Source organism: Macrosteles quadrilineatus, unplaced genomic scaffold (genome assembly GCF_028750875.1).
Source record: "Macrosteles quadrilineatus isolate MER2022 unplaced genomic scaffold, UCM_ALF_1.0 Scaffold_9__3_contigs__length_116548681, whole genome shotgun sequence".
NCBI lineage: Eukaryota > Metazoa > Arthropoda > Insecta > Hemiptera > Cicadellidae > Macrosteles > Macrosteles quadrilineatus.
The window spans coordinates 46,172,682-46,197,029 of NW_026542602.1; the positions used below are offsets into that span (position 1 = coordinate 46,172,682).

General features: G+C 31.9%; 1 protein-coding gene across 1 annotated transcript; it reads left to right on the plus strand.

The window, feature by feature from the left end:
- The first annotated feature begins 2 nt into the window (after positions 1-2).
- Positions 3-24,348, plus strand: LOC129003390 (zinc finger protein 567-like). Its single transcript, XM_054431683.1, has 6 exons — positions 3-93; positions 1,341-1,580; positions 3,894-4,235; positions 18,208-18,366; positions 22,754-22,970; positions 24,168-24,348. Exons 1-6 carry the CDS (start codon positions 3-5, stop codon positions 24,346-24,348), a joined length of 1,230 nt encoding a protein of 409 aa, XP_054287658.1.

Sequence of the window (24,348 nt, forward strand, 5' to 3'; positions counted from 1 at the left end):
ACATGTCACAGGAGCAGGGGAAGCAGAAAGGTTCGTTTGCAGAGTTTGTGACCGAAGCTATAAACACAAGAAGAGTCTTGTTCTGCACCAGAGGTACGAATGCAACAAGGACCCAATGTTCTCTTGTCAATTCTGCGAATACAAGGCGAAGCAGAAAGGAACTATGATCAGTCACCTCTACAAGAAACATCAACAGTTACCTCAGAATTGGAAATGAACTGACAATCTTAAATATGGAAAGGGTGTGAACAGATGAAATGAAGAAATCATCGAGGGACGTTTGAGTTTTGAACTATCTTGCAATATGGTTGGAGTCAAATTGTACGTGTTGTAACCTTCAAATGAGTTTGTAGTTTAATAATGCCTTATGTGTGATTTAAGACACTGTTTGCATAAATAAAGCAGGGTTATTTACCGAAAAGTGTTGTGAGTTAAATTATTTCAAATCCATTGATAATTTGTTCTGAACAGGAGTAGTTATATCTTAGGTAAGTATTAACGTTTCTATTTTGTGTCCTCTTCCCTTTGCAAAGCACGGGTACAACAGCTAGTGGTTAAATAATTACAAGGATCTAATAAGAACTAAAAATATTTGTTTACTAAAATTTGTAAAAAAAACCGAAATTGGCAATGGATTTTGACATATGCTTAATCTATTAAGGATACACAGTAGAACCTTGATAAAAAGACTTTCATGAGGATTATAAAATAAAACTTGTTATCAAGGTTGTATTTTTATCGAGGTTTGCAATAACATGTGATTAGGGGTAAAATAAATTCTAGGGGATCTAAAAATGACACTTGTTATCAAGGGTGACTTGTTGTCAAGGGTCTTTTATCGAGGTTTCACTGTAATTGAGTTTGTAGCTTTGAGGTAATACTATACTACACTATTACTATAATAGGCAGCAATATCTGGTGGAACAGTCCAAAAAACTACCTATAACTATTTCTTTTTTTAATGAAAGTCATATAGGCCTACTTTAGTTTCCAATAATAGTTTAGTACATACAAAATGTAATCAGGTTTCATAGAATCCTAAACGAGTAACAGAAGGTTGACATTAGTAACAAGTCTAAAGTTAAGTACGTTGTTTCAAAAACCGTAAATAATGTCAATGGCGTTAAAACACACAAATTACAAACCAGTAATAACTGCTCTGATAAGATGCAGGGTTGTGATCACAGACCACCATTGTCTCGCTTGTCAGAAAAATACACTGTCCTAATTACTACCAGATTCTTAGTTCGGAATTAAAACTTCTACACGACCAGAGATAATAAAATCACTATTATATTTTACACGCCAAAATATTCGTACTAATAGTTTTTTTTTCACAGTTCGTCATCAATGCCACACCTGTGGAAAGAGTTACAAACAGAAGAGCCATTTGAACTACCACCAACGTATGGAGTGCAACAAGGAACCAGCTTTCTGTTGTCCTTTCTGTCCACACAGGACGAAGCAGAAGAGTGGTCTGAAGTCACACGTGGTTCTGAGACATAGAGATCAAGCTGTGATAGCTGCTGGCGGGTCTGAAGAGGGAAGTGTTGAGAAACTTATGTGGCTGATAAATAACAGTTTGGACAACCAATCAATTTCGTAATTCACGTTATGATACCAGGGAGCAGGTGGTAAAGTGCAGGGCTGTGGTTCCTGAGGTTCAAGGTTCAAATACCGCCAATCTCCAATGACTTTAGTATTTTGATGATGCCGCAACCCTTTAGAAAGCTTGACGTAATGTGTGAAAAGGTTCTGAACTAGGTTAGCTTTGTAGGATGTGAAAGTAGGATGAAAATAAATCTAATTATACCTGTTGCTATTTGTATTTGAAAATTGTTTATTAATTCATACAAATGTACGATAAGATTTTATTTGTTTTAGTCTCCAATCATTCTGGTGGGGTTGGTCAAAATCAAACGTCATTTTAACATATTTTTTGCACATTCGCCGCCTTGTAAATATTTGTAGTATGACTTAAACAAAAATATATCAAAATATGTATATATGTTTGTAAATATATCAAACACTATTGGAAGTTGAATTTTATTATATGTTTGGGTTGTAACGCTTACATTTTTTATTGGTTAAGGGCAGTTATTTATTTAATCACAGTAAAAATATTAAACTTTGGCACGATTTTGTGTGACAATTTCTTACTACTCCTATTCCTGTTCCTCATCAATGAGAAAATTTAAAAAATACAACACATCATGTTTTTCAAATCATCCAGTTTTCCAACACCACATAACTGTCTTTCATTTATCTTAATCGATTATAACTTAAAAATTTATAATTTTGTTTAAAATTGTATTTGAACTTATAAAAAAAGTCGATGCTATTACTGTATATTGTTGATTTTTCCGATAATATTGTATAGCACTTAGTGATAAACAGCTACATTAAAGCCCATCATATGGTTTGAGAAATTGAAAAGTAAAATATTTCTAGAAATTTACACTTTATTAGTATACATGAGATATTATAACTGTTGATGTTAAGAACGCAGAGTTTTTCAACTGCTAAAGATTCTACTAGTCAATAAAGACAAAAAAGTCCAGAGAGATTATACTTAGTTAAAAAGTAGCCCTTAGCTTTTTTCCCAAAAATTGATATTGGTCCATAAAAATACTCAACTCAAAATTCAAGATGAAGCCAACAATAAAAAGAAGCTCAACAATGGAATGTAAGTATGCTTTGCAACAATAATTATATAAACACAGATATGATTTTTGTGTATAATTTGTTTTCTTGTAATTAACTGTAACTAAAGTTGTATTTTGTAGTATTTCATCTGAAATTTAAATTGCATTAATTACACTTAACCTTAATTCACCTTAACAAGCACAGAATGTTTAAATTAGATTCCTTGCATGGACCAACAAGTGCAGGTATTTTACTTCATGTGTTTTACCTGTTATGTATAGCTTGTTTCTTAGAGCTTTGATATATGTTTGGTTATATCTTTTGGTGATGGATATTCTCTTTCAAGCTGTTAGTCAATTGTTGTTTGTTCTAAAAATCAACTGACAATTGTTCAGAATCGATGATTAATTTTATTGGAGGTAGTATAAGAACACTTCAGTTTATAATCTATCTTCTTATTAGTTTAGTAAGAATTATAACTTTTTCATAAATTTAGCTTAAGTTATAAACATTTCTATGGATGGCAGGGAAAAGAATGCATCATCAAAATTCTTTGCAAGTTTGTAGATTTTCCTCAATTCCAGCTATAATCATTCAATACTCAAGAGGTTTTTGTGGCTGGAACCCTTTCCATTCGGTTCAGTTTTTAAGTCTGGTGTCATCAACTAAAGCTCAATCTTAAATTTGTTCTTTGATCATTTTTTCATAAATCTTCATATACCAATACTTCATCATTCTTTTAATCAATATTATTATACATCCACTGGAGACCTGTGATTGATCTACAAACTCCTGTAAATATACATTCGTTGAATTTACTTATACTTTTAATCCTTCATAGACTAATATTCTGTGAATCTACATTTCCACTATTTGAATCTACTTATCATAATTCACAGATATCCTGTAAACTAAAAATCTCTATACTTCTACATTATTTGAAACTCCACATCCTCATGTACGTTATAATTTGGTGACATACAGTTTTTACCCAATCCTTACTATAACATAGTCTTCACTTTAGCCAGGTCTATGGGCCATACATTTCATGTAATTGTTTCCATATTTGGTGCAAATAATAACCCAAACAATCAAAACGTCTTCCATTTTACTTTGAGGTTACAATATTATCCACATAGGTCCTGTGGAATTCTGTGGTCCCAAAACTAGTTCTCATTATTTAATCACTCTCATTCATAGACTCCTGTCTCTACATTTACATCTAGAATCCCTGGTTTATGTTACAGAGTGGCCGGGAGACGGGACTCACCCCGGGGGTCGCATCCCCACCTGGATGTACTACCTAGTGCAGGTCGATGGTCGCCAGAAGTTCGTGTGTGCTAGGTGTAGCAGACAATACAAATACAGGAGAGGTCTCGGACAACACCTCCGCTACGAATGTGGAAAACCTCCACTGTTCAAGTGTGTCGTCTGTCCATATCGAGCCAATCAGAAGGGAGCTGTCACGGCTCACCAGCGGTTCAAGCACGGGATGACCTTCTCCAAGAACATGCCGGGGCTGAACACTATAAGAAGTGTCAACTTGGAAGCGAATTTTCAAGCGGTTGTGAAAACGGAGTCTACAGAGAGTGAAACGAATTAATTTTGTTAGTCTTTGGAACCTATTGGAAAACATGCCATTTGCAATACTCAAAGGTTTTTGCCATACGTTGCTCTGATAGTGTCCAGTTATAGTCCTTTGTTACAACTGGATGAATGCAAAATGTTGGTATAGGCCTATTATGTTGGTTTATGTGACAGTTTTGACTTAATATATCATCAGCTGTAGTTTTTCAAGTTTTTAAATCAGACGTTTTATTTGGAAACAATAATTCAATTGTTATACAACCAGACACCAATGTGTTTCGTCAATTTATTACAATACATTTTCATAGTTTCAGTTAATAATTTTCGCATTTATTCAGCTATGAATGACAGTTAGGAAGCATCCATAGATTATGTAATGAAAAACTCGGTGATTTTACGCAACCATCTCTTACGAAATCGAAACCTTGGGATAACCTCCCAATAATAACCTTACATAACGTTAGGCCACCCCCCTCAAATAAACATTTTGTTTCAAATGTTTAACCTCAACGCTGAGGCACAAGTTCGACGCTGTGATTTTGCTTATGAGTTTTGCTTTAGCAATTTGCACATCAAATCAAATCAAAAATCACTTTATTCAGCTTTATAAATACAGGAATACATTTTAGTGGTAAGAATAGTATTCCCCGAATGGACTGCAAGTCCGTGCTCGAGGGAAGAAAGTCGAGGGAAGAACATTTATCTTGGCTGTGGCAAACCCCTACACTTTTTCTCACCCCCTCCCTCTTTTTAACATCCTGTAACAATGATGAAAACCACACCTCCTCCCTAATCGCGTTACGTAATTTTATAGTGCTGGTCTACATGTAAATTCACAATAGAATAAATAAGTAAATTAGTTCATACATACATTGATTTCTTGGTCTCAAATAATAAATGGCATTTTTTATTCTAACAACAGTGGCACAATTTTTTATTTGAATGGGATTTTTATCTGGTACAAAGGTATTCAACCCCTTTTAACTATATTTAAAGGTCTCAATATTAGTTTACTGGACGCTGTCACACTGCGTATGTTTGCTAATTGGATTGTTTCTAAAAGGTTCTTCATAGACATACATGTTATGATTATTGTTGCAATAAGATCTCACATTGTGGAGATTTAAAACAGGGAATGCCAAAGTACGTTTATAATGCTTTCAGAGATGGACAATTTTCAAAATAATATAATTATTGTCTAATGATGAAGTGCGATTATGTTATTTTAGTGTTAGTTTACTGTATGTAGGAAGTACTTTTGTGATAAAAATTGGTAATTGCGCTATCTTTCTGTAAGTACTATTATTTTGAACTATGGTATATTTTTATAGCAATAAAACTTGAAAACAGTAACAATTTTTAAATAATAGTTTTATGACTAGGAGCAAAGTTGGATTTTTCTGAATGGATCGTAAACAAAGCAAATTCAAACTCAGAAATTTTAAGTACAAAAACATGATTTTGCTTCCTTATAACTTTTCGAACTAAAGTGTTTTTTTTTTTTATCTTTATTTACAATAATTAAAATATTTAAAGTCGGGACCACGTAAATTTGCAGTTGGTGGCAGCCAACCACAATACAAGGCTAGTGCGACGTTGCCACATGGCCTGTTGACCACACTAATAAAAATAAAAATATACTAAGCAATATTTTCAAATCAGCTGGTATTATTAGATTTAGCAACACCGTATGGTCCTCATTGGTTCATTCAAAACCATATGGTAAATAGGCTCCTCCCTCTACTGCAAACTTACGTGGTCCCGACTTTAGTGAAAACGTGAGTATAAATTCTTTTCTTTATTAAAACAACATGTAAATAACCTAATGGAACTTTTATGGTTAAAATTGATAAAAAATCATATGCGACTCCTTGTTTCTTTTCAGTCAAGGTTCGTTTAATTTGAAATTGCAAATGAAATACGAGAAGACGAGAAAGCTGCCTTTTGTGCAGTACGATAATAAATATTGGTTTTATGAGGATTTACACTTCTTAGTGTAGCTTATTTAGCATATTTTTGTATACATTTAATTCATAAGATAAGGAGAGAGGTGGTCTAGTGGTAGAGCATGGGATTTGGTCCCTGAGGCCACGGGCTCATGTCACTCCGATCAAAAAAGTATTTTAAATAAGTAAAAATGTCGCAACCTCTAGGGCTACGATATGTGCTGTGGTATGATGAAAAGATTGTTTTCAAAGCTGATTACTTAATATTTTGTACAAAAAAAAAATACAAACACAATGTAATGCTTTAAATTTGTCTCAATTAAATTATATTTATTTATCTATCTATTTATTAGTTATTTAGAGCTATTTACGTACGGTATTGTAAATGTTTAATATGTTTATTGTTAGTTATCATTATAAAATTATAGGTTTATTCACTGTTTCTATTTATGTATATAAAATAAAATCAACCTCTGTTTTTGTTACTATTACATGATATTTAGTTTTGTTTGTGTATGGAAAATTGTGTTTACTCAAATCAGGTACTGCGGTTTTTTAAATCATCGTTAGTACGCATAATACAACTTATTAATACCACTTGCAACATTTAGTAAAATATACAGAACTTTTCTGAATATTTTTGTCATGACGTAAATCTATGTTTCTAGTACCTAATCAAAAGGCAGCGACAAATCTACAAAATGTTCACAAAAGTGCACAAACATAATTACTTTCTTTATATAAATAGATACGTTAGAATCCATTGTAATAGCTCCTGAAGTAGTAGGAATATTAGTTTATGAGTATAGCTAAAAACAAAGTATATAAATTGTAAAAACTGAACTTCAATTTCATTGATGAGGCAAATTTATATTTATAATTAGCCGATTATATGATCATCATAATTTAAATGATGTGTAATGTAATTATGATTTTGGAACAGAAACTTTGGCATGGCATGATGTAGAGTTCTATATTTTTATTCTGGTGTGCACAACAATAAATAATATACAAATATAAAAAAATGTTATCAAATGGGAGGATTGAAAGATTATGCGATACTGTACTGCCCTGAAAATCACTAGCAATCAAACAAGAAAAGCCGTTTTAACTATTATTGGATACCACACATAAAAAAGGATAAAATAAAACTCTGATTCAAGAAGCTATGTTAACAAAAAGAACAGTTTCTTCTAACATTACTTAAATGCAATACAAATATAAATTAAGTTCTTTTTATTTTGTTGTGTTTTATAAATACGAACTGTTACACTATTGTTTATTTTTTCAAATATTTAACAATTGTATTACACATATTTAATACTACTTTATAATCTAGATAATGGTTTGCGTTTCAAATTATATATGTAGTATAGAGTATTTTAATAAATTAAAACGAATATTAATAGTTTTATTTGTTTTTTACCTTTCTCTATTTAGAAGATATATTATTTGGTGTAATATCAATGTGCAAACAAGAATATTTTAAATCTTTATAGGTTGACGATAAGCACACAATCTCACAATTTACACAAATTACACAAATTTCACAAATTTCACAAATTTACACAATTACACAATTACCCTTAAAAAAAAAACTAGCATAGTAGTTCTAAACATGTGTCCCAAATATTAGCTTAAAAGCTTTTCAGCCATTTTTGTTCAGTTAGGTTTGCGTAAATAGGAGCACAAGAAGGTTTCATTACATTACTAATTGTAGCTAAATATATAAACTCAAAGAATCAATCAGACTCAAAGAATTCAATCAAGATTAAATAGGATTGAGAATTCACCTTGTTATATAAATTTATTGTTTTTTTTTCAGATCAACGACATTCGTGTCTGCGTTGTGGACGAAAGTATAAGAACAAGAATCATTTGATCCGCCATGTGAGATATTCTTGTAATATGGAGCCACAATTTTCTTGCAATTTGTGCGATTACAGATGTCGACGAAAAGAGACTCTCACCATGCACATGATGATTAAGCATTAAAAAAATCACTTTATAATTTTTTATTGTCGGTACTTTTTTCTAATGTAAGTTTTATGGGTTAAATAATTTTATTGAAATATACCGATGTTGCCTTATTGTTATTCGTTCATTTTACCCCTTTTAACTCAATCATCATTCATGTTAAACCCTATGAGTAGTTTGTGTAAAAAGATCAGTTTCATTACCAAGTAATAAGATAGTTTTCCATGGCCTATTTATTAGATTCTTCGTGCGATGAAATTGCTGGTTAGCTGAGTAGTGATCGCCTAACATTCAAAAGGTTGATGAATCTATCCTGAGAAAAGTAAAAACCTTTCGACGGTAAGAATCTGGGCCCAGCCATCCTTGGTCACTGTATTTTAATAAAAGGTTAGCTAATCAAATTGGGCTATAACATTGGGGGCTAACCAATTTGGGTATAAAAGGTTGAATTAATATCTGTATCCAATAGTCAATGCTAATATACAGCTGGTCTTAGTCAGTAACAAATTTACACTACATAATACATCATTATTGCGTCCCCATCTATTGATATTGTTAATAGCAAAGCAATAAGAATCAATATAACTGAATGATTATGTGCTTGCCTAATGTTCAAAAGATTGATTTTTCGATCCATAGAAAAGTCTTTAGCTGATGGTTCAAACTTGGCCCATCTGGTATTAGGTTTTTAAAAATTCTGGCTGAAGAAACAGCTGGTCTTATTTGGTAACAAACAAGCCAACTCGCGTCATTGTTATTTTATCCTTTGTTCGTATTCAGGTTAAAAATAATCCCAGTTAGCCCCATATTTATTAGTACCAAAAAGGCAATCTTTCAATCTGAATCACAACCTTTCACTAATAAGAGTAGATTTATCATAGACTTTAATAAAATTTATAAGACATATTTGGAACTTTTTTTGTACTAACTGTAGTTACTTTTCAGCAAGTTTCGTGGTGAAGGTGGTGGGAGGCAGCTCTAGGTTTCAATGCTCGTTCTGCGGCCGTCTATACAAGCAAATGCAGCATCTTCAACGTCATCAGAAGTGTGAATGCTATCATGAAGTTCCACTTTTTACTTGCAAACTCTGCTCCTACAAAGCAAAGACCAAAGGAACTCTTCATTCGCACATGCTGTTTAAGCACAAGAGTGGCGTCTGAGCGACAAGAAGATTCTTACTTAGTTATTAAATAATGGGTTGTAACTTAATTATAGGTTGTAGTGAGTTTTTGGCTCAGTTGGTAGCACGACCAAAGCAATGTCATGGTTTTCACGTATCAGCGCTGCGACTAGTATTTTATTATGGCAGTTCGTTGATTCTCGTAGACCTTCTAAAAAACTTGCTTTGCTTGATGGGTAACAAGCTTTTGTGACCTATTTGCCTAAATAGGTCATTTAGTTAGTACTTTTCCGTTAGTACTTTATACATTTTTACCCTTGCATTCGCCTGAATGCAAGGGTAAAAATGTATTAAGTACTAACGGAAATTCGTTGCTATAGATTTGTGAGTTACCATATGTATTAGTTACCATTTTTTCTTTTTTTTCAAGAAAATAAATAATTTCACCGTAATGACAAAAATACAAAGAAAATAACGTAAGCTAATCTCCATACTACATGTTATTCACAAAACTTTAAATATAAGTTTGTATTTATTTTTGAAATGTGATGACATAAAAAAAATATATTATGTCTGCAAAGGGACTTACATTGACACATTGTTGACAAGTATACCATATTACTGCCTCCGGTTGAATGTAAATTTGTATTATGATTTTCGTTATAATATTTTCACTAAAAAAATAACCATAGGATTTAGATCTACAAGTAGTTTCACATCTCAATATCCATAAACTTAACATGTTTGAGATTAGAAGTTGTTCATAGTAAAGCATTTAAGTGAATCACCAACTTTCTAATCTTGAGTACTTGAAAAGTAAAGCGTTAATGAATCGCTTGTATCTTTAGTAAATAATATGTTGGTAGTCTTAGGAATAACTTACTTAGTCACAACTTAGTGATTGATATAGTTACCAATTTGTTTCTAGTCTTTGATTTAACTGTTACTTGTTCTAGTCAGTCTTGTGATAGGTATTTGAAAGTTTATTTATTCTAGTCAAAATATTAATTAAAATATAGTGTATTTATGTTGTATAACTTTAAGTCTGTCATATTACCATTACTTTAGAAATGTTACACAAATTTAAAATCGCCTTTATAAATGTTACCTTTAAACCATTTTATTTTTATTTTATTCAACTGTTTTGTTTTGTTGAACACTTGTATATAACATGCATTCCACATTTTAAGATAGAGCTTAGATGTTGTTGAAGTCCTTCTGCAAAAATACGTAATATTTTGGTCTCAATGAACATATTTTCTAAATGTAAGAATTAATCAGTGAAATATTAAATTGTACAGATAAGTAAATATTTAAATGAATGTAGTAGCTTTTTAAAATATTTACTCCTCAAAATACAACCATACTAATGCCTTATAAAATTGTATATAAAATCACTTTTAAATATTTTTGATAGTGTAAAGATAATGGTGTCTTCAGTGTTGGTTTGGATTTTAAAAATGTCTCGAGGATATTTAAAAACAGTTGGTTACATTTTAAAAGATTGTTTTAAAATTTAGTTAAATCTGCTATTTTAAATATATTAAAATACGTAATAGGATTGTTATCTATTACAAATTAATTACCTCTTGCGCTTACTAAGTTTATTGCATAGTATAATCTATTAAAATAATGTTCTTTTGTTACTCGTTTTGTTATTTATCACATAAAATTAAAATATGTGAACTGTTATTTCTGTTATATCCCTATGTTTACTTATAAAATATAAAATAGATATAAAAAAATTATATAATTGCTTTAAATTTATACTATTATCTAATTTTTATGAAGCATATATTGAATTACCGGGATATAAATATTATAGATAAACAAATTCTCAATATTATAGTTAATCTTTAGTTACTACCACTCTAGTCCTAAAGTTATTGTTGTAATTATATCAAGTGATTGTTGTTAATGTTGTGAGAAATGTTTTGTCCGCTGAAGTATATTTGAAAGTGGGACCAAATTGTATCTTTATTAGTCATAGTATTGTCTGACTTATTAAATGTTATCCCTTTACTTTTTTTGGCTGTTGACATATTTATACTAGTCTTTGCATATTTACATCATACATGTTCGAGTAGCTATACACCATCATATAGTCCACATATAGCCTATGTATCATTGCAAGCTTATAATTTACCTTTAGGTTCCTATACAACTTTAAACACATTTTTAAATAAGTACAACAAACGTCAGTTGATTTTTCTAGTTGAGTTTCCTTCATTGCAAGAATATTTAGCATCAATTCCATATTATATTACACCTTAGTATCTTTGGACCTAGCTCTCATATTTTGGAAGTTAAGCTTGGTTTTAACGGTCATAAGTTGTGTGTTTAAAACTGGCAAGAGAAAGTATTGCTTGGATATTGATTCGAGGTTGTATGGAATACAAAATGTGATTTTATTGATCCATAAGAATCCGGCAGTAGCGTCTAATGTCTGTAAAAGAGCCTCCTCAAAACTCCTTAAAGGAAAAGTTTAAATATCCACACAGTTTTAATGTCTTCATACTCCTATTCATTATTATCTGTTCCCTCTGTAACATTTTTGAAAATTCACAGATCCATAATTTAAATATATAATAATTCAATAATTCCCCAGTCGTTGACCCAAGAATTCCCTTTTGTCTAAATCTACTTATTAGTTTGGGGTATCATATGATGAAATGAAATAATTATTAAATGACAATTAGGCGCGGATGCTGTTAAAAGATATAGAGGAAAATCTTCAGTATTATTTAACTGTTGAGCTTAAAATAAAGAATATAGTTATATTTTTTATTTTAAAACTATAGTTATACTTAAAACGTTTAATTAATCATTTGTAGAATATGTGAGTATTATCGTATTATTTATTGCAAAACGTACCCGGGTTAAATAAATACTTATTGTCCTGGGTAGCGTATCAATACATATTATAGTAACTACTTTAGCATTAGCAAGCTTTTTTCATTATAAACATATTTTAACTATTCCACTTAAACATTCCAAGGCATAAGTGTTCAATAATTTTGTGTTTTAAACAGGTCAAACCTAAGGAAAACATTAATTTCAATTATTATAATTCAGGATGAATTACCTTCTTACCATTATGGTAGTGTAACAAACCTAAAAGTTCCTTGGCTTATTTTCATGTTTTTATTAATTTATGTACTGAGATACATATGGCTTAAAGATCAGATTATAATCTCTTGATTCTTCTTTGGGGTTTAAGAGAATATTCTTCCAAATTGGGGATTTCCTTCCATGTTTGTTTGGTATCATCTCCTTTCAATATTACTCCAAACGGTACTTTCCTGTTAAAGGGAACATTCATTATTATCGATGATTGTTTTCGATATATCGATATTTTTGTTTTCCGATTCATTACAAATTGACAACTGATCTTGTTTAGGCTAAAATAGTCTATTACATGAATTAAGAAATGAAACTGTTCAAAGCTAACCTAACATAACCAACCAAACTTGCTGTACTATTTAAAAATTCCTTTAGATAACAGAAAAACAAGTTAAAAAAGGAATTTTTAAATTTTACACAGCAAGTTTGGTTAGTTATGTTAGGTTATTTTTTTTACCAGTTTCATTACATTATTGTTTGTTGATACTGAACAAAATTTATCGTAGTTGCCAGCTGATATGTTTCAATTTGTTAATAGAGAGAGAAATTTGTATATATCGAGAGAAAAATCATCGATAATAATGAATGTTCCCTTTAACAGGAAAGTACCCTCCAAACATGCTAAACATCTGTTTTCCCCTCCAACACAGAATGACAATTATTCTTCTTATTTATATTCTGTGTTGGTTTATTTTTCCCCCTTATCAACAATGTCTTGTAATAAAAACAGTTTTACCTATCATGCTCGATTCCTCGCTCCCCACTCTGTTTGTCCAATGATTTTGCTGAAAGCAATAAAGGATATTTAACTGTATTATGTTTATTAAGTTTGATCTTTATGTGGAACTAACAGTAGAGTCTGTATCAAGAAGCTCAAGTTGTATAGTAGACTAGTATGAGATCTCATATTGTTAACTCGTTGCTGTATATTATACAAATCTATCTATTTTACTGTTGTCACATCTATAACTCTCTGTATAGTGTATAACACCTTTACTGCTATATTTTACGAAATAAAGTTGCTGAGAAATAATGTTTTTGACCATCGTTCTTGTGAGAATATCCTTTCGTTACATTATTTTAGAGTCAACTTTGTTTTTGGATATAGATGGAAGATTTAGAAAGAAATTACTTTCTGTGCAAAGGTCTTATTTAGTAACATTTTGATACAGTGAAACTTTAAGTAGGAATTTGAAAAAAATAATAAAGAGTTTAAAAAAGGGATCAGGGGTGGTTAGATTACTTTCTTAGTTGTGTTAAGTGTCAAAAAAAATTGTTTACGTAAAGAGGTAAATAAAAAAATATAAAACATTTAAACCTCTTCGTGTGAAACCTATATACATTAGTATATCAAGTATAGAATATTTATAATTCCAAATATTATACAGTTTTAATTTTACTGTATTAAAGCTTCGTTCGGGAGCTTCATTTGTCTAACCTTTGCCACTGTGGAGGAATATGTGTTCATGCATTTTTCATTTGTCTAAATTATAAGAACTTATAAGCATAAAATTCCGTTAAAAAATAACATGATCTTATCTCATATTTGTAAAAAAATCCAGTACAATGTTCTTAAATAAACATATTTTTAACCCAACATAATGCATTAACAGCTATAATTTATCATATCCAAACTCCATTCCACATTCATCCATTGTTCATATTCAGCATAAGTATGCAACTAAGTGTGCATAACTGTCTTAAAGATTTGGATTTTAAAAGTTGTTTTGAGAGGGGAGATTGGATTTTCATATAAGTGGTTATCAATCATGAGTGTCAACTGGAAGTTGTGGCGGTTTAAGAGGAAGCAATTCCATCTCCTTCACCTTACCCTGACCTTGAAACAACAGCTGTTAATAATCTAGGGGAACCCAGAAAAACTTCCCCTCAAACCGCCTTAACTTTTCGAACAAACTTTAGATTATGTACATCCATCACTGAGTGTGACCGTCTCAAATGTGCTCAATTGTGTTCTAATCGGAAAAGGAACTTCCTTCTATAATGCTTTTTTGTGTTTTAGATGGCTTTGAGGAGCGTTATGTCTGTGTGTGTGGCAGAACTTACCGTCAAAAGCGCAATCTTACGCAACACCAACGTTTTGAGTGCGGAAAAGATCCTTCCTTTTGTTGCCAATACTGTGATTATAAAGCCAAGCGCAAGAGTACCCTCCAATCTCACATTATATTTAAACATAAAGTTGTTGAGTAAAATTATTTAATTAAATGTTACCAGTAAAAGTTGTTTGAGAGTAATAAAATTGAGGACTGTTACCAAAATAGATGTTTTAATACCTTTTTTACATGTGAAGGTAGTTTTTGGTTATATGTAACTTTTATAGATGTATACATAAGTCACTCAGAAGTTTTAATCAAGCACAAAACCACTTTAAGCAACACACCCATTATATTAAAATTAACCGATTGTTTTTCTGATATTTTGCTGATTAATTTGTGTTTTGGTTTTACCATCTTTAGAAAATTAAATCATGATAGGTCTTTATAATTTTATACTTTTGGTCGGTAAAATCGTAAAAGAACAAAAAGGAAAACAGGTTTATGAAATAAAGGCCTAAACAAACCATTTCATGAATATGTTGTTTTATTTTGTTATTGACAGGAATAAGTCTACAACCCTCATATCACTGATTTACCTTTAGACAATATTAGGCTCTATGTCTTCAACAATAATCTGTGTTTGATGCAAATATGAAAATTTTTAAACATTGTAAACATTCAAACTTTCAGAGTCCAGCTTCAAACACGTTATTGTAAAGATGAAAAAAAAATTCAGTGTATGTTGTAAATTTAAGAAATTGTTCTATTATTCTTAACAAACATCTTTGTGTTACTTTGCAGACTTAGATATCGAGACTCGACATGTTTGTTCCACCTGTGGCAAGAGCTACAAACAAAGGAACTCGTTGATACAACATTCACGATACGATTGTAACACACCTCCACAGTTTGCTTGTCATCTTTGTGATTACAAAGGCAGACGAAATGCATACCTTCAGACCCACATATACAAGCGCCACAGACTTACATATACAATCTTATAATACAAGCTGTCACTATAAATAATCCTACCGCCATGATGTAAATGACCTTGAAGCAAAGATGGATCTCAAGCATAAGCTTTTTAAATATTAAAGACAAGTCGCTGTTCTACAAGATCTTCAGTAGGAACTCCTCAACATTTGAATACAAGCCCCAGCCAGCCCCAAATCATTCAAGTATCTTCATGGCAAGATATTCAAGTAGAAATTCCTCAACATTGGAATACAAGCCCTTGCTTATATTTCACCTACATTCATTGCAAGATCTACAAGTATGGACTCCTCAACATCGGAATACAAACCCTAAATTCAACAACATTCATGGCAATATGTTCAAGAATGAATTCCTCAACGTTTAAATACAAGCCCTTGCTTATCTTTCAACTACCTTCACGGCAAGATCTTCTAGAATGAACTCTTCAACATTTTAACACAAGCTTGATCTAAATCATTCAACTGCAGCCATGTCAATTACTCAAAATTCTAACTCAAGTCTATTTTCTAAATCACTTGATTACACAATATTAAGGCCTTCAAGTGTAGTGAACATCTCATTAAAATGTTGAAACCACAAACTAATGCACCACCATTTTCAAGCATTAATCCCAAACTCTTGAACCATAAAAAAGATGAAGATCAAAATATGTGTAGTCAAATTTATCTTAGAATCCATTAGGCTACACCAAAGTCTGAGACTAATCAATTACTATCGTAATTATCACAACTATATTTTTGTCAACTATTAAAAGTGTAATTAATTGTTGTGACTGTAACACACCTAAGGCCCGATTTCACCAAACTTTTAAACCGCCGTTAAGCCTTGCTCTAACTGCAGTTAGCTCTTAACTGACGAAATCGGATTTCACCACTCGCCGTTAGCGCTAGTTTAGACTAAACCGTCGTTAGATAATTAACTGCCCAATTTTGACCGGTTAGCTTCTTTAATCTTTCGTTAAGTAAATATCAGCTGGCTTTAAGTTTAAAGTTTATATGGAAAGGCGAAATGGTAGAAGAGAATACGGTACGAATTAGCTTTTGAAAGTAAGTGATGGCAATGAAGAGTAGCCTATGTTGTTCTACCAACTAGGTGGATAAGAGAAAGGGTTAATGATTTAAATAACAAACATGAAATTGATTTTATTATTAGATATGAGCTATCAAAACGTTTAGCCTTTTTTTAGGGAATGAATACAAACCACTGTAGTATTTGTGTTTAGGCTATCCCACATAGTGCATTGCTTGCTTTAGGTTATCCCACAAGGTTTTTAGTTAAGGCGTATATCTGTGATTAGCGACCGCATTGAACCACAGTCTAACAATAAATAATTTATACAGACTTTATTTATATTAGACTGTGATTGAACTGATTGGCGATCAAGAGCCGTACTCTTTTATCCCGGCTCTTCTACCAACATTATCAAATTTATTATTTCATTGTTCGAAAAAAAAGGCTCCCTTTTCCTTCTCCCGGCTTTGGGTAACCCTAACCCAACGTTCAAACAATTGTTTTGCGTTCGGTCAGACGTAAGTAAACCAAAGTTGTCATTATTCTGCTAGTATTTTATAGAAAATAATTATTATTGTGTTATCTACATTGTGTCTCGTTCTTGTAATTCTTTTGACTCCAGTTTTTTCACTACTTCAAATGTACCAAACTGGTTAGTGAACAAACAGAATATTGAACATCCCTGTAAAAAGTTGGATTTTGAGTCTTGACTCGACCGCAAAACTCAACCAATTAGTTCCTCGAATATGTTTGATCAACATTGCTTTGCCATTATTTACTTATGTTAATTGTTTTGGTATTTTATCTTGCTTTTTGTTGTTATTTTGCTCAGAATCTATTGTATTCCTGTAAGCTTGCTGTCTCCAGTTTTGTTTTCACTACCTCATAAACACTGATTTATTTTCTAGGTTATGTTTACTTGCTCCCGTAACAGCCCGGTATTATGACAGTTCACTGCCACTGCCACCTGGATTTTACTCTAAACTCTCGTTTATAAAACCAGCGTTAGTTTTGACGCGTTTTCGTTGGTGAAACCAGATTTCCTTAACTGTGGTTTAAATCATCGGTTAGTTTTAACCGAAGTTTAACTAAACCATCGTTAGCGAGAATTTGGTGAAATCGGGCCTTAGTAATTTAAATGATAGGTAACAGCTAACAGCAATTTTAGTATCACTTGTTAAATGCCCATATAGAATTCCATTAAGTGCTCTTAATGATGCTCGATATAAAACAGCATCATCTATAAACAAATAAACAAAGAGAATAAATTATTACATGCGATTTATAGTCGTTACATAATTGGTCAGACCTTTTATATGTTATTATAATTGATATGTTATTGACCTTAATATGTTTATTGTTAATTTTTAAAGATATAATTTATACAATAGAAAGAACTAAATATAATTAAAGAGTCTAACATTTTAGATTTTGCCTAGCTGCTTCACTCGTGTTGATGTTTTGTTTCGGTTTTTGTAATGACATGTTCTTAAGTGTTGCATTCATGTCTGCATCTGTATACATGTGTTAGTTTCAAATAAACTTTGTCAATGACCAATGAATTGATTACAGTTTACACCTTAGAGGCCCTCAAATAGTTTAATCAAAACTAGTTTTTATCGACCATAACAACCAATACTACATAACCATTTAATGTATAACAGTAATCAGAAGTCTAAACAACTTCATAAAAATGAAGTTCAATGTTTGTTGATGTACATGTTGCTAATACCATCCTATGTTGCAGACGACTATGTTCCTCAGTTCATACTGGCCTCCGTGGAGGACTTGGCTACAGCTGATCCCACCAAGCATGTCTGTCAACAATGCGGTCGAGTTTACAAACAGAAGAGCACACTCGCCTTTCATTTACGATACGAGTGCGGGAAAGAGCCGCAGTTCTCCTGTGAATTCTGTCCTTACAAAGCGAAAAGAAAAACTAGTCTTAACTCTCACATTGTTTTCAAACATAAGAAAGTGCTGAACAAATAGTTTTGAAGTTTAGAAATTTATCTGCAGCGTTGATAAACTTAATTTTTTACAAATTTGTAATACCTTGTAATATTTCATTTCATTCATTCATTATTTATTATTAAGTTTCTTAAAATATGTTATCTTTTGTTCAGACACCTTTGTTATTAATCACTCCTCAGAAAGTCATCAAGATCTATAATTTTAAGGCTGGACTAGTATTCATTTACCTAATTTATACAATTCCATTAATCTATGTTCAATTAAACATTTATAATATCTATTCCATAGCCTATGTATATATTTTTTTTTTACAAAGCCCAAAACTCATTTATTTATTAAATATGTAAGAGAATTGCAATAATGGTACAGCAAAATTTCTTAAGATATAATTTCAAAATTGAAGAAGACTGAAGAGAAGGAAGCCAGAGTTGAAAGTTGAAACTGTTAAAAGAAGGAGTCCAGATTTCATCTAAGTTAAATTAATTCATTTCATCAAGAAAATTCAGTTTATATTCAATTTATTTTACAGACAACATCAAGAGGACTCAACTCCAACATTATTTTCCAAAATTAAGTATAAACTTTTCTTTTAAACTCACTTAATTTCAGTGTACATTGGATTTACCTTTTGGACAACCCAAAAATTTTATTTTCATTGTTAGGATGTTGTAAGTTTAACACATTAATTATTTGGACAATATTTAATTAATTCATCCCTTGCATTTAAGCCAGCACGACACCCTACCTTGAGATAGAGCCCATCTAAATTATACTATTGTAAATTTGAACCTTTATTTAAAACTTATCTTCCATTTTATTGTAACTTAAACCTACATTCCATTGTCAGTCTTTTCATTGTCTAGCCTTTTAAATTTCGTTAACTATCTGTCAATTTTGTTCCAATAAAATAATTACCTTTTGTAATTTTATATATCGTTATGTTATTCCACATAGAATGGGCCTAGCCTAAAATTAATATTGTGTGGAGAGTTTACAACCTCCCAAAACCGTTCGTCTAGAGGTAAACTATGTTTAAACTTTGACTGAACGTTAGTGATAATTTATTTGGAATAATTTTTAATCATTATTATTTTTCTAAGAATATTTAAAGGGATGAGTGGTTTGTAGCTTATTTGCTTCTTCATGAATTTAAATCAAGCAACTGTGCTTGTGTACCAACACAGACTTGTAAATGTACTTTATTTATCGGTTTATGTCTCTATTTTAAGTCTGTATTTATCAGTTACAAGTTACAAGTACAATAAATGTAACAGAAAGTCACAAAACAGTTTCTAACAAGGACTAATGTTCTGATAACCTATATCCTCAATGATAGCATTGTCTTTGTATAGAATTAGATATTCTATCCTCGTTTTAATAGTAGTAGACATTTTTTGAATTAAATTAATCCGAGGTGCATTGGTGATTTCTGTCAAGTACAACATTTGACAGAGTAAAACTGAAAAGTCAATATAGTTAAATTATCATTTTCATCTTACATCAACTATCTCAGTGAAAAAAACATTGGCAATTTAAAATTTCATACTGTAAAACACTCTGGATTATCGATCTTGGACCTTTTTGAACAAAACGATTGGCTACAACACGTACACGGGTCTGCGGTTAGCGTGTGATGGGTCCAAGAGGCGCACAGAGATGATTGTGTCCCTCTTCTTATTTGCTCACGGAGGAATCTTTATCTTCTTTGCACCTCCAACACCATGAAACCTCTTCCGCCTCTAGGGCCGGCACATTTACTATATCGGCTCAACTGCATAGAGATGAGATGTTTATTTCAGTCAACAATGATTTTAACCTGAAATCTTGTAGTTTCCAGTGGTGAGCAGCGCTACAAGTGTGACCGATGTGGGTCGGAGTACAAACAGAAGTATTCGCTGACATTTCACCAACGCCATGAGTGTGGCCAGGAGCCCAAGTTTCAATGTCCTCACTGTCCTTACAAGGCTAAAAGAAGAACTTCACTCCAGTCTCACGTCTTCTGCAAACATAACATTGTCAGCTAATGTGATGAGAAATTTTGTAACTTTCTTTAATAAAGTTATTTTTAGATGATTTATATTCTGTTGAAACTTATGACTTGGATTTTGGTTTAAGCTTAGGTTACAAAGTCGTGAAACTACGCAAGAAAATAGGTCCGGGTTGATAGCACACATTTGACCTCTCAAAGGGTGTTTGGCTTCTACAGAGGGAAGGAATAGAATCTCAGGAATATTTCCTTCTGAAGAAAATGTCAAATCAATTTTTTTGCGAACTGTGTGATATCAACTGTCTGGATCTCACGTAACTTAGAATTAATAATAATGGCTGTAACACGATGACTGATGTGTATAGCCAAGGTAAAACGTGTAAATTTTTTTGAAGTAAATAACAACATTTACGTTATTTCAACAAACAAAAATATGCTATTTGAAACATTGAATTTGTATGAATGGTTAATTTGGGAAAATCAGTCTAGTTATTTTTAGTCATAAAGGGGTTCGGCTGATCTAGTTGATAGTGTTGGTCTTTCCCGGAGTCCCGGGACCAAATTTTGACAATCACCAAACGCTTTTAGTTATGTGATAACCCATGGTTTGGAATATATCTTAACCTTTATGCTTAGGCGTGGAAAATTGTCTATCTCTAGTAGTCAGGTAGTTCCCACTCATGTAGCTACATGTAGATTTATACTACACAAACATGGGATGATTGTCACTTTTATGAAAATTCGAACATAATCCTCTCCAGTCACAGAGAAGTTTTTCCCTTCCGAATTGTCTAGGTAGTGAAGGATGGTGCCCGCTTTCATAGCTGAAGGTTTGATCCCCCAAGCAAGACCGTTTTCAGACCCAGATTGTATTTATCACTACGCTATCAATTAATTATCAATGAATTAATTAACAATGCTAACTAACAAAAGGTTGGCATAAAACACAACCAAGGTTTTAAAATTTCCCATAAAAACTTTTTCAAATACAATTGCATATACAAAGAATAACTAGTGGCCTGTAGGGGCCATAACCCCTAATTTAGACTAAAATAAAAAACCATATATAAAAAGACAAATATTCGAAATATGTTTTTAAAATTATCAATTTTATGTTACTTAAAATTAACAGCGTTTCTTGTTTTATATCTTGATTTTCCTTCCGTTGGAGTCGTATGCTTCTGATGTGCAATGAAATACAATTGTAAAATAATGATTAAATCAATAACACAACATATTAACAAATGGAAACATGCACACGGTTTGGCCTGAGCCCGGAGAACAACGAATCAGAGCTGAAATCATACAGCCAAACACTGCACATCTTTTCTAGTTTAAATTTGAAGATTTGTTTTGTAATCTTACGAATTCTGCTATAGTTTCCATTTTGAGAACCAAATGTAAAGGTTAAAATTATTATTAATTATTAACTCCCCATTTCGCGGTAGTAACTCAGAAATATATCTATGAATTTGTACCTTAATTTTAAAACATTAAGGCCCATTTCCCGGAATCTCTTTTTGTGTAGCGGAAAGCAACGCAAAAGCCATTGCACTTGTTGTATTGTCTTATGTTTTTTATGATGTTCGAATCATGTAAAAACCGTTCTTTTAGTTCGTCATTTACTTGTAGTTGTGGCATGTCCATTGTGGCAACATGCGTTGAAATGTCCATTTGTGGCCTCCTCTGCGAAGTGAAATGCGCCACAATGCATGCAAGTGCTGTTAAGAGGACCTAGATTGTGAGTAACAACACTCAACTCATTTTCCAGCGTTCTACTAAAGACAGGTTTTAAAACAGCTTCTGGATTTCTTTCACAGTTAGGCCCTACATGACATTCTCTTTCAGCATTTCTTAAATCTGTTGAATTCCTGGACACTCTTCCACGTCTTGCAGGTCTTCCCCTACCCTGTCTAGTTACTTCACTCATTTTAAAAACGGAAAACAAAAAATTAAACAAATACAATTCATTTTGAAACATTATTTACCAACATTGACTTTCGGAATAAAGGTCAACATTGCAAATAAATAAGTAACAGCTGATAGAGCAGACGTTTTTCAGTCCCCATGCATTTCTTATGGTGGATATTTTATGTTATATCTCGTTTTCTGGTAACTTTATGGGAATTCTGCTATTTTTCCCGAGTCCCTGGGGTCAAGACCTTTAATTTAAGACCTCTCCCACTTTTCTGCGACTTACCAGATGTCCACAATTTTCTGGTAAAAACTTTGTCTTACAGAATTATATATATAGATATAGAAGATTTATAAGCTTATTAAATTCTATAACCCTGTGGTTTTAATTTCTAATCTTGTACCTTTTATTGCCCAGCGCCGTCCCAACCGCAGTTTCCTTGCTCGTGTGGCCGAGTGTACAAGCAGAAGACAGGTCTGGTCCAACACCAACGCTACGAGTGTGGCAAAGAGCCGCAGTTTCAATGTCACTTGTGTTCCTACAAGGGCAAGAGAAAAACTTCTCTCCAATCCCATCTGATGTTCCGTCATAAACAGGTGGACGTAAAGAAAACAGGACTGGACGGAACTCTGCTGTGAAATTTATAGAAACTATCGTGTTTTGTTGTATTTGTTTAAAAACGAGTGGTTAATATATATTGTATGAGTTTTCAGAATTATTATTTATTTTTATTGTACAACCTGATTTTATATGCATGTTTAAAATTGTCAGTACTAAAATTCACATTGATGTGTTTTCCAAAAATCGTATCATTGATCGTAAATTGAATTTTGCTGGTAAAAACCCTTGAGGAAAAAAAATTCCTGGTGTTCTGACAACCAGATCACATTACATAGAAAGAAAAATGTTTGGACCAATAAAAAAGTCAGTAACTAAGTACGTAAATTTCAAGGTGGATGGTTCAAACCTTTGAGATGGAATTATTTCCTTGTGGTTGAACAACAGGTGGACGTAGTTTCGAAAACAATAAAAATCGTTTAGACTATTTAATAAAAATAAATATCACTGTTATTATAAGCACACACACACACGTCCAAACAAACCTAAACACCTTAACCATCGCAAACTCATCGCAGTTATAATCTCTATATTTTTAAAAACTGTTAATTTTTTTAAAGATTATTGTGATTGATTGTGTTGCTTGTATTCTGATACTCCAACCAAAGAATATGCCTTAACACTGTAAATAACCGTAATTAAATGGAAAAACATAGCCAGCATCTTAAAATTGTAACACAAACCAGAATATCGAAAATTGGCCCATTTTGTATGAATATTTACAAACCACTTAAATACACAAACCATTTAAATTAATGTAAATAAATTCTTAATAGCAAAATATATGTTTTTGTCTTTATCGGTAAATAGTTTTTAAATTGTGTTTATATAAAAGAGGTTTTAGGAAAATAACGATTTGTACTCTACATTTAACTAAGGCAATAATTACTGATATAATTTTTAATGAGTATTTAGACAATGTTATTTAATATTTTTGAACTCAATGAAATAATTTTTACCAGCCAGATTTACAGCTTTTAAGACTTAAATTTTTTACTCCGTCATTTTACATTAAAAGGTTATTTTGACCCTACTTTGTCTGATGATTTATGTAAAGATTGTTTCAAACAATTAACACTTCTTGTATTTAATTTAATTGGTTCTATGTTGTCTCTCTTTTTGGTGTTTCTGTTCTTTGTTTCAATATAGTTTTAATTTGTATATTTCCCCCTTCACCATTTAGTAAACTGAGTATAAAATTTCACATTTACAGACTTTTCCTATGGGATGACGTCACCACATCTGATGCAACCAACAATGGACTCGATGATGGAACATTCTCAAGAGCAGAACAAGCACAAATGTCCACACTGCGGAAAACTTTACAAACAGAAAGGGACTTTGACGTTTCACCTTCGCTACGAGTGTGGGAAAGAACCGCAGTTTGCTTGTGA

Coding starts and splice junctions, on each gene's coding strand:
- LOC129003390 (XM_054431683.1), top strand. CDS start 3: ATGTCACAGGAGCAGGGGAAGCAGAAAGGTTCGTTTGCAGAGTTTGTG. Junction 1,581..3,893: donor TATGTGGCTGATAAATAACA/GTTTGGACAACC, acceptor TTTATGTTACAG/AGTGGCCGGGAGACGGGACT. Junction 4,236..18,207: donor GAAAACGGAGTCTACAGAGA/GTGAAACGAATT, acceptor CCTATGTTGCAG/ACGACTATGTTCCTCAGTTC.